This window comes from Sprattus sprattus (assembly GCF_963457725.1).
Source record: "Sprattus sprattus genome assembly, chromosome: 20".
NCBI lineage: Eukaryota > Metazoa > Chordata > Actinopteri > Clupeiformes > Clupeidae > Sprattus > Sprattus sprattus.
In genome coordinates, this window is record NC_137918.1 from 20,448,884 (window position 1) to 20,459,636 (window position 10,753).

The 10,753-nt window shown below is 43.2% G+C and overlaps 1 protein-coding gene across 1 annotated transcript; it reads left to right on the top strand.

Moving 5' to 3' along the window:
* Positions 1-1,963: 1,963 nt before the first annotated feature.
* On the top strand, positions 1,964-10,461 carry LOC308381432 (von Willebrand factor A domain-containing protein 7-like; the record flags this gene model as incomplete). The annotated part of the gene is made up of 15 exons (XM_080858998.1): positions 1,964-2,167; positions 2,581-2,868; positions 3,600-3,693; positions 4,015-4,143; positions 4,389-4,575; positions 4,907-5,076; positions 5,441-5,553; positions 5,824-5,940; positions 6,264-6,467; positions 7,981-8,113; positions 8,268-8,420; positions 8,524-8,616; positions 9,010-9,281; positions 9,621-9,914; positions 10,003-10,461. The coding sequence occupies 15 exons, from the start codon at positions 1,964-1,966 to the stop codon at positions 10,459-10,461; spliced, it is 2,910 nt and encodes a 969-aa protein (XP_080715124.1).
* Between the last annotated feature and the right edge of the window lie 292 nt (positions 10,462-10,753).

Genomic DNA, 10,753 nt, shown 5'->3' on the forward strand with positions numbered 1-10,753 from the left:
ACAAGAATCGAAAATAGATTAAAACTTGTTAGAAATAGTAGCCTTGCACCCTTTAATTCTAATTTTCATTTTATTTGAGTGTTTCAGTTCTCTCAAAGGGCAGCACCTACAGCTTAGTGCGATATGTCTTATTTGTCAAATTAAGTGGGTTTCAAAATGTAGCTAAAAATAATGTAAGTCAGTGCACGTTTCCATTTGCTGTGTTATGTGACTTACATTTTTACTCTCCTAATCAAGTGAGGACTTGTGAATAGCTGTTGTTTCAAAACTGTAGCTTATCAGGGCAATCTGACCAGAAACACCTAATACAAACACAACAAATTTGATTTGAATTTGAACTCAACCTTAGTTGCAGTATACCCCAAGCGAATCGGGAGTTAATCTACCCTCTTCCAGTAAATAAAGATCTTATTCTATTTTTAAGATTTTATGCTAATTCCAAGCGTTTCCACTCTTTACTATTCAAATGGTCAAAATAAGAGTTAAAAAGTTGGAAACTGCACTATCCACACATTTTCTCATCTTTCCCTTTGGTCCCCACCTCACCTGACCATTATTAAACCCCTGATTGGCTGAGGCCTGTGTGCACAGCTGGGGGTGAGTGGATGTGTCCCAGATTTTAATGGTTTGAGGAGTCAGGAGTGGGAGCATGAGGGATTCCCTCTGGTTGAGGAATACGGAGATAAAGGAATTTGATGAGTCTTAATGAGAGTTGTTAATTTCTCAGAACAGCTTTGTCTTAAGCAGAGAGGGATTGTGCATTTTATTGTTGTTTTAGATAAGAGCATCTTAAGATACCATTCCCGTGAAATCTCACATCATGGTGTGTAGTCGTGAACACACCACACAAACACGCTTTGCTTTGCTGATTAAACATGGTGAAACATGGCTGGTGAAACATGGCTGGTGAAACAAGGCTGGTGAAAATTTCCTTCACACTCGTCTGTGTCGTTGGGGAGTTGTGTGACAGTGAGTCAGTTAGTGAGGGAGGAGTGGATGCCAGCATAAATACCAGGGACTCACCTGAGCAGGTGAAAAGCTCCCGTCCCGAGCACTTAGACCGGTCCTCACCCAGCACAAGGTAGAAAAATTATTCTAATAATCTGATTTTTTTTGTTTAACTTGTTGATTGATTTACAGAAACATACAATTGTATGTGTTATATATATATATATATATATATATATATATATATATATAAAAAAGTATAATTTGAATTGTGTCATATTGCAAGTGTGATAGCAAGTGATTCACATTTCTAACCAATCTTTGATGTGGTACTGATCAAACATGTACTAAACAAACCTTACCTGAATCCTTTCATTTGGGCCTTGGGTGAAACCCCTTACCTCAGAACATGAGCTTTGTTTAAATAGCATAGCCAGCACTCCCTGAGAGAAAAACAGAAACATTTCAAATGTTCTAATGTCAGCTGAACTAGAAAAATTGACCTGAAACCACCTTTGCTGATAGCATGGCAATACGTGCTCCTAGACAGACAAACAACTCTATTCAATCTTCTATAGTATGAGCTTTACAAGTCTCCATTTATCTAACAGCCACAGCTGTTTTGAGTTTGCCTCATTGCCTTTATCAGTAACCAGCGAATCAAATGCCAGCAAATGGCCTGTAGTACCAGTTGCTTGTTAGCTTGGTTCCTTTGTATTTTATCTCAGTGGATTTGAATTTGAGAGAGTTGATCTTTGCTGTCACTGTTGTTGTGTCTGAAGCAGCAATCTTTAGTCAAATGAGTATTTATAAAGAATACAGAACATCAAGTAGTATAAGAATACAAAAAAATGTTTCCATGGTAAAGTTTTGTGTGTTGGAAAGGGTGAATGAGGTGGAGTGGGGAAGTGTGTGTGTGTGAGAGAGAGAGAACAAGAGGAAATGGCAATCATTAAAAGAAAGGTCAATCCTTTTCTCTGCCCAGGAACTCTTTGTGGATCCGAGCTCCGTCATCATGTTCTCTTCAGTGACGGCCCACGCATCTCTGCTCTGGCTGACGCTGTTCTTCTGCCCGCTCACCCAAACCTTCAAGCCGCTGCTCTCTCCTGGGGGTGACTCTCTCACACACCGTGACATCACCCAGAGGGCCATCTACCGCAAGACTGGCCAAGTGTGCCGTGCGATGGCCGCAGCCCAAGGCCAGGACTTCACCTTGCCTGTAAGAGACCGGGAACTCATCTGACACACCCCTTAGAGAGAGATAGAGTGAGGGATGCGCTGGAAGTTCAGTCTAAATTCACAGATCTACACGGCTATCACTGTAATATACACTGATTTAAAAACTAAAAAATAGGGGACATTCAAAAACAAAATATATTAAAGTGGCAAACCAGTATCACTGAGTCATATCAGTGTGATGAAGCATGGAAGACCTTGTAGCCTTTGGTGAAAATCTAGTTTGACAAGTTATTGAGACAGTGTAGGAGGCTTCTGTAGTGTTACATTTCATGAAGCTTAGAGAGACTGCATGAGCCATACAGATTTTATTCTAACTATGTTCTTATGATCTCTAGTCATTTATTAATCTTGCTTTGTTCTTCACTGCTCTCCCTTATCAACCCCGTCTCTCAGATTGATGATAATCTGACCGCGTACGCCCTGCTGCGGGCTTGCTCCCCAGGGGGGTCCTCCCTCTTGTCGGCCCTGGCCTTCCAGTCAGCGGTGACTCATACGTACCTCAGCAATGCGGCTGTGGACGTTCTTCAGGCTCTGAGCGCTCCGCACCACTTCGATGACGAGACATTCGCTGAAGGGCGAGACGTGGTGGCCCAGGGTGCCGCTGCCGTCAAGGCTGCCGTGAAGCACGGGAGCTTCATCTCTGCCAGAATCAGCTTGGGTGCTGCCTGTCACACACTGCAGGTGAAAGCGTGTGTTCTTAATAAGTGTGTGTGTTCTTGAGCGGTTGCTGTGGATGAGGTAGAGCTGTTGTCACACAGAGTGGTTGGTTGTTGGAGAGTTTCAGTTGTTATGCCCTGGATTCTCCTAGCTTCATGATGTGTTGTTTGGAGACATTTTGAAAATCATGAACTAAACAGCAAGACAGTTTGGTTTCACTCTTTAACTCTAGGTACTGACTTCTTTTGTAGTACATTTACGAATTGTGTGGTGTGCAGGCTAAAGCTCCTGTCAGAGTCATTGGAAGTGCATAGTCAATTCTTAGACTTGCTCCATTTGTAAGGTTGTCATCTGCATAATAGGGATGTTCACAAATTCAAATACATTATACAGAAAGGCACACATATTGGACTCAATGTATGACGTTATATGTACATTTGCCTAGGCTACACCTACTTAGGGATTACATACAAATACAAATTTTAGTTCACCAAACACCCCTTCTTCATAGGAAGCAAGTGTTGGTCAATAGAACATACCTTGAGTGTTGACGTTCAGCAGGCACACCCATGGCTTGTCCTGTCAGTCAGCACTGCTGACAGTAAAAGCTCACTCTTCCCACACACTAATGTTGCCATGTAAACAGATGGACAGAGCCTCTTTCAGCTCCTTCCGTTGGTCTGCAATAGACAGATGGGACACCTTCTCACTTTAACATTAACACTAATGACAATCAACATCTCTTTTTTGCACAGGACTTCTACAGCCACAGTAACTGGATAGAGATAGGAAACACAGTACCATTCTCCACTTTGATCAGGGCAGACACGCCTTTGGATAATCTGGCAGGTGTGTGTGTGTGTGTGTGTGTGTGGGGGGGGGGGGGGGGGGGGGGGTGTGGGTGTGGATGTGTGGGTCATGGTGTGTGTGGATGGTATATTTGACGGCTAATGCATTCAAAGCCACCTGAGGTACTCTTGAAACAACACATTTTCTCTTAGCTTCTCACATCACTTGTGTCACCACCTTCTCATGTCACTCACTCAATCTTTTTTTGCATTACCTGTCAGGCATTGTTCTTAGATAAACATTACACAAAACTGTTCCTTACACCCACTCTCTTTCTCTCATCTATGCTCAAACACACTGCGCAATATTTCTTTTCCCCAGGTACTGATAGAGCCACCTGCAGAAACTGTACAGGAGGAAACTGCAGTGATAACCTCCTACCTGATATCCTACAGGAGAAGAAACTCACATCAGGATACTTCAGCCTCTTATCCCCAGTCAAGCCACCAGGTTGCCATGTTCACATATATTCCCAAAGACACATATCAGTGCTTTAGACTCCCTCCTATAACAATCACTGCAGAACTCTGGGAAATGTAGTTCTAAAGGGTTACACATCAGCCCTGAGCCAATGGCACAACTGATTTCATTGTTTTTTTTCTTTCCTGCTCATTTGTTCATGAATGCTCTACTGATGCTCATAGCCCATCAGAGACATCAACATATAGCATTAATGTGTGCCCAACTCACTGCAGGAAAGTGCAGCCATGGTGGTTCTTTTGACCGGACCAGTTATCAGGATCCAGTCGGTGGGATTAACAAGGATGACACCACAGCGAGCCATGGGCACCTGCACCTGCGAGCAGCACAGGTGGCCATCAACGCCACCATGGAGCTCCTGGAGGACATCAGACTGACCACCGGGGACAAAGACTTCCTGCGGTAATACAGGCTGGCCAGTGGTGTGGTGGTGGTCCCTGAAGAAGTGGGTATACTCTTTAACTTTTTTTGGAGCAGCCCATACACCACAGGATAAACGCCCTGTTTTGAGAAGTGGGTATACGCAATGCTGACTGAAAAATAAGTGGGTATACTCCGTATACCTGTGTATACCTGTGGACTACACCACTGAGGCTGACTGATAGAATGATTGAAAACTTGTCTGTATTTTACCACTTTGCCGGAAGTCAAAACATTCATACAGGATAACAGCTGTTTGTGCATTAAAAACCAACCTCTCTCTCTCACCTCCTCTCTGTCTTTTGTCCATCAGATTAGTGGGAGTGTCACAGTCATCCGTGCTTTGTTTCGTGGTTGATACCACAGGCAGCATGTCTGACGACATCGCCGAGGCAAAGCGGGTCTCATTCTCCATCATCGATCTCAAACGTGGCACCCAGGAGGAGCCCTCAGAGTACATCCTGGTCCCATTCAATGACCCAGGTCAGGCCAGCAGGGGGCGCACTCTCATCTAACATTAGAGAGGATGGATGACCTCAGCAGTGAAATCATTCATTTTCATTATCATTGTTTATTCAGGGAGAATTGACTGAGCACAGGGCTCTTTTGCAGCAATGCCCTGACTGAAGCTACAAAATACAGAAGAACAATAAATAAACAAACTATAATAAAACAAAACAGACAAAATAAATAAACAAAACACAATAAAGAACTCAGAAATTAAGTTTATAAAAAATGAAGTACATAAAAAATGAAGTATATAAAAAATGAAGTGTATAAAAAATGCACAGATCTTGTCGTTACACATGTTCATTGACTGCTGGTGTCTCTGCTTGTGATTGTACAGACTTCGGGCCACTGATCAGGACAACTGATGCAGATATTTTCAAGCAGTACATCAACAAGCTCAGTGCCTCGGGTGGAGGGGATATTCCTGAAATGAGCTTATCAGGACTACTGGTATGTATGTATGAGCTAAAACTGTAACCTTCCCTTAAATCAATTAATATCATTATCTAGTGACTCAATCCACATCATTGATTACCCTCTAAGACTGAGTGTTTTAACAGTGGTTTTATGTGTTCACATTTAGTTAAATTTATATTATGTAAAGATCACGTTAGCTATCATGAATTAAGAAAATTTGTCTCCAGTTTTGACAGTTGTCAGGAATGATTGTATGCTTAAGCATGAGTAAACGGTAGGGTTCCGTTGTCGTCATATGACCAGCTGGCGCTCACTGCAGCTCCCGCTTCCTCTGACATCTTTGTCTTCACCGACGCTCCTGCCAAAGATGCGGAGCTGAAGAGCACTGTGACTGCACTGACTGAGAGCACCAAGTCAAAGGTGAATTTGGTGGGATCAACCAAAAAGCAAGGTGTCGCTGTGTCACTGTCTGTGTTCTTGTCTGTAGGCTTTTTGTCTGTTTTTATGTCAACTAGCTGTATATGCTTTTTTATTGTATTCAAAACGTTTGCAAACTAGGTGTTGCTTGTTAATCTGAGACTGCATATCTTGGTAGTGTTTACATATTCTGTTCAGAACTGTGTAGATACTTTTTGTGTGTAATATGTCCCATATTCTGTTCAGAACTGTGCAGATACTCTTTGTGTGTTATATGTCTCATGTTTTTGTATGCTCTTTAAAAGCACATATCTTGTCCCATATAGGTCACCTTCATGCTAACTGACTCTTCCCGCTCAGCACGTCGCCGTCAGGGCTCTGGGAGCCCTCCGTCAAATCGCTTAGCTGAGGCAGATGCTCAGCTCTACCGGGACCTAGCACAGGCTTCAGGGGGCCAGGCCATCGAGGTGTCCAAGTCCTCTCTGCCTCAGGCCACTGTGATTATAGAGGACTCCTCAACCCCTGCTCTGGTACCCGATAGGTTTCCACATTGATTAGGGATGGAGGGATCATTTTGTGTTTTAAAGACTGCTTTTTTTTTTGCTTACAGATTTTTTAATCTGGTACCCGATAGCTTTCCACATTGATTAGGGATGGGGGGGTAATTTTGTGTTTTAAAGACTGCTTTAAAAGTTTTCAAGACTGCTTTTTTTTGCTTTTAGATTTTTTAATCTGGTACCCGATAGGTTTCCTCATTGATTAGGGATGGAAGGATAATTTTGTGTTTTAAAGACTGCTTTAAAAGTTTTCAAGACTGCTTTAAAAGTTTTCAAGACTGCTTTTTTTTTGCTTTTAGATTTTTTTAATCTGGTACCCGATAGGTTTCCTCATTGATTAGGGATGGGGGGGATAATTTTGTGTTTTAAAGACTGCTTTAAAAGTTTTCAAGACTGCTTTTTTTTTGCTTTTAGATTTTTTAATCTGGTACCCGATAGGTTTCCACATTGATAAGGGATGGGGGGGATGATTTTGTGTTTTAAAGACTGCTTTAAAAGTTTTCAAGACTGCTTTTTTTTTGCTTTTAGATTTTTTAATCTGGTACCCGATAGGTTTCCTCATTGATTAGGGATGGAGGGATAATTTTGTGTTTTAAAGACTGCTTTTTTTTTTGCTTACAGATTTTTTAATCTGGTACCCGATAGCTTTCCACATTGATTAGGGATGGGGGGGTAATTTTGTGTTTTAAAGACTGCTTTAAAAGTTTTCAAGACTGCTTTTTTTTGCTTTTAGATTTTTTAATCTGGTACCCGATAGGTTTCCTCATTGATTAGGGATGGAGGGATAATTTTGTGTTTTAAAGACTGCTTTTTTTTTTGCTTACAGATTTTTTAATCTGGTACCCGATAGCTTTCCACATTGATTAGGGATGGAGGGATAATTTTGTGTTTTAAAGACTGCTTTTTTTTTTGCTTACAGATTTTTTAATCTGGCACCCGATAGCTTTCCACATTGATTAGGGATGGGGGGGTAATTTTGTGTTTTAAAGACTGCTTTAAAAGTTTTCAAGACTGCTTTTTTTTGCTTTTAGATTTTTTAATCTGGTACCCGATAGGTTTCCTCATTGATTAGGGATGGAGGGATAATTTTGTGTTTTAAAGACTGCTTTAAAAGTTTTCAAGACTGCTTTAAAAGTTTTCAAGACTGCTTTTTTTTTGCTTTTAGATTTTTTAATCTGATACCCGATAGGTTTGCTCATTGATTAGGGATGGAGGGATAATTTTGTGTTTTAAAGACTGCTTTAAAAGTTTTCAAGACTGCTTTTTTTTTGCTTTTAGATTTTTTAATCTGGTACCCGATAGGTTTCCACATTGATTAGGGATGGAGGGATAATTTTGTGTTTTAAAGACTGCTTTTTCTTTTGCTTACAGATTTTTTAATCTGGTACCCGATAGCTTTTCACATTGATAATTTTGTGTTTTAAAGACTGGTTAGCTTGGCTTTCTGTGCTGTGCTGTTAATAAAATGTCATTCTGCCCCCCTCAGGTGACCCTGCTCCAGGCAGGGAGGACCCCGGTGGGGGCTGAGAACCTCTCCTTCCTGCTGGACGAGTTGGTGTCCAATGTGACGCTCTACATCACAGGGTCCTCACCTGCGTTTACTCTTAACAGTCCCACAGGTTGGAAGGGGGGGGGGGGGGGGTCGGGGGTCCATCACCCATGTCTGTGTAAATATTAGATATTTAGACAGATATTTTATATGTTACTTGCATTGTTCAATGTTTTGACAAAGTATGTCTCTTTTTCCTTCAATTCATATTTTTACCATTTCAGGCGAGTCACAGAGCCATGAGGTGTCAGAGGGACCTCTGGGTACGATTCAGAGGGTGGGAAACCTACAGCGTATGCAAGTCAATACCCACAATCGCACAGGACTGTGGGAAATCACCATCAACTCCACAGCAACATTTACTGTCAAAGTCACAGGTGAGCAGATCCCAACATTTTGTGCAGAGAAATATGATGGAACATAGCGATTACCTACATGAAACTTCACACTGTGTGTGCCTCTGTTTGTGTTTCTGTGCAGGTCAAAGTTCCATCAACTTCTTGTTCAACTTTGTGGAGGCCTTTAGCGGAGCACATGGAGATTTTAGCCTAAAACAGAGTCGTCCATCCGTTGGTATGTTCACAGCACTCCAATAGTGAAGTGAAAGTGACTCTATGGCAGAGGTGGTGTAGACACACACACACTCTGAAATCCACCTCTGCATTTAACCCATCCAGGGTAGTGACACACACACAGTAAAGTGCAGTTACACACTAACCCGGAGCAGTGAGCTGCCTTTGGCGGCGCCCAGGGAGCAGTGATCGGGGCTAGGTGCCTTGCTCAAGGGCACTTCAGCACTAGTGCATGTAAATAAGGTGCTGCTGCAGGAGTACATCAGCTCAATCTGTACATGACTGATATTTGGATGTAGGGGACAGAAAGAAGCACCACCTTGATTTCATCTTTTGGAAAATTTGTTTTATTGTGTTTATGACCACTGAATAATCAATTGTCTTTCCAAAACAGGTAAGAGCGCTACCCTCTTGATGTCAGTAACAGGAAGTGGTTCCTTTAGGGTGACTGAGGTGGCTCTGGTGCCTGTCTCTGGATCTGGGGCTGTAAATGGAACCGTGGAGGCATTGGGAGGTGGGGCGTTCCTGGTAACAGTCGACGAACCGCCAGTGGGAAACTTCATCATCCATCTGAGGGGGGAAACCAGCGGGGCCTCCCGGTCCTCCCCCATCCTCTTCCTACGGCAGTCCTCCACACAGCTCAGGGCCTCCAGGGTGGCTGTGACGGTGAGCTAACAGTGTTTTAACTTCTAATTCCTCCTTAAAGTCAGAATCTTTTGCATGTGTCATGTTTGAGATGTTGTATTATTAGGCAATTTCAATGTGGAACATTTGACCTCAAGATTATCTTTTCTTTCCCATTTTTTGACTTACCCCAGATGCATGGTAATCCCGAGGCTCTAGATACTTTATATGTCCGTTTCTATCAATGTTTACTCATATTTTATTAATATCATATTTTATAGATGAGGCAATCAAAATGCATTTAGGTTGGAGAAGATACTGGCAGAGCCATGACAACTGACGACACTAAAGCTGTTTTCTTATGATGCCTCCTCATCCCAGGCCTCATTAAACGGCACTTTGGAACCTGGAGCGGCCATTACTGTGCCCTTCACAGTGGAAACCAATACCACAGCAGGTAGCTATACCATCCGAGTGAGGAACGACCGCGGCTTCAGCGTGTCTTTCCCCAGCAGTGTGACTCTGGAGGCTGGAGGCCGTGCTGAGGGCACAGTGACTCTCACAGCTCCGTCAGACACCCCTTCAGGCACCGACGTCACGCTGACCATCGAGGCAGAAGCTCCTGGAGCTGTCGACTCCAACTATATTGTCATTAGCTTTGCTGTTGCCACTAAGGTAACTTTAAGGTTTCTTTAGGTAGGCCCACTTGACTACCAGTCATTTAATGTCAAACTGAGCCAGGCCTTTGGTTTCTTTTCCACAGGTGACTGACTTCACCCGTCCTGTGTGCCAAGTGGACCTCACTGCCAACTGTCCACAAGACTGCAGCCAGGCTACGTGGCAGCTCTCTGCCAGCCTGACTGATGGCAATGGGACAGGCATTGTTCTTGTAACACTCCAGCAGGGCAATGGCACCCTCAGCACCAGCTCCTCTGGCGCAGGCATCACCTTCGCGTCCTACAGCGCCTCCTGCTGTTCAGAGGTGGTGGAACTGGTCATGGTTGACAATGTGGGCAATGCTGGTGTCTGCTCTGCTTCTATTAGAGACCTCTCCTCTGCCACCACCACCCCTCAGACTCCCATAGCCAGCACCCCTCAGACTCACACAGCCAATGCCACACTGACTCAGATAGCCACCACCTCCAGCGCAGGGCACTGCCTTAACCTCTACATCTGGCTGTGGCCCATAGTTACGCTTCCACTGCTTTCACTCAAGGTCTAGAGGCCCAGAGCACAGGACAACAGGACTGATGGCTATAGTTATGAGTCTGGCCTGGACACTCGATTATAAACTGTGAATGTGCAGTTCAGTTGGAGTCATACACCAGACCAGCTGTACAAGTATTTATGGGCTACCGATACTCTTTGGGCTTCAAATGGGGATAAGGGTTCTGTAGCTGGAGGAACTTTGTGTATAAGCAACTGTATCTCGACTACATCAGATACCACTTACAAATTATAATGAATAAACTGCATTGTAAGTAGCATTTGATGTTTTCTTCGATGGTCATGAA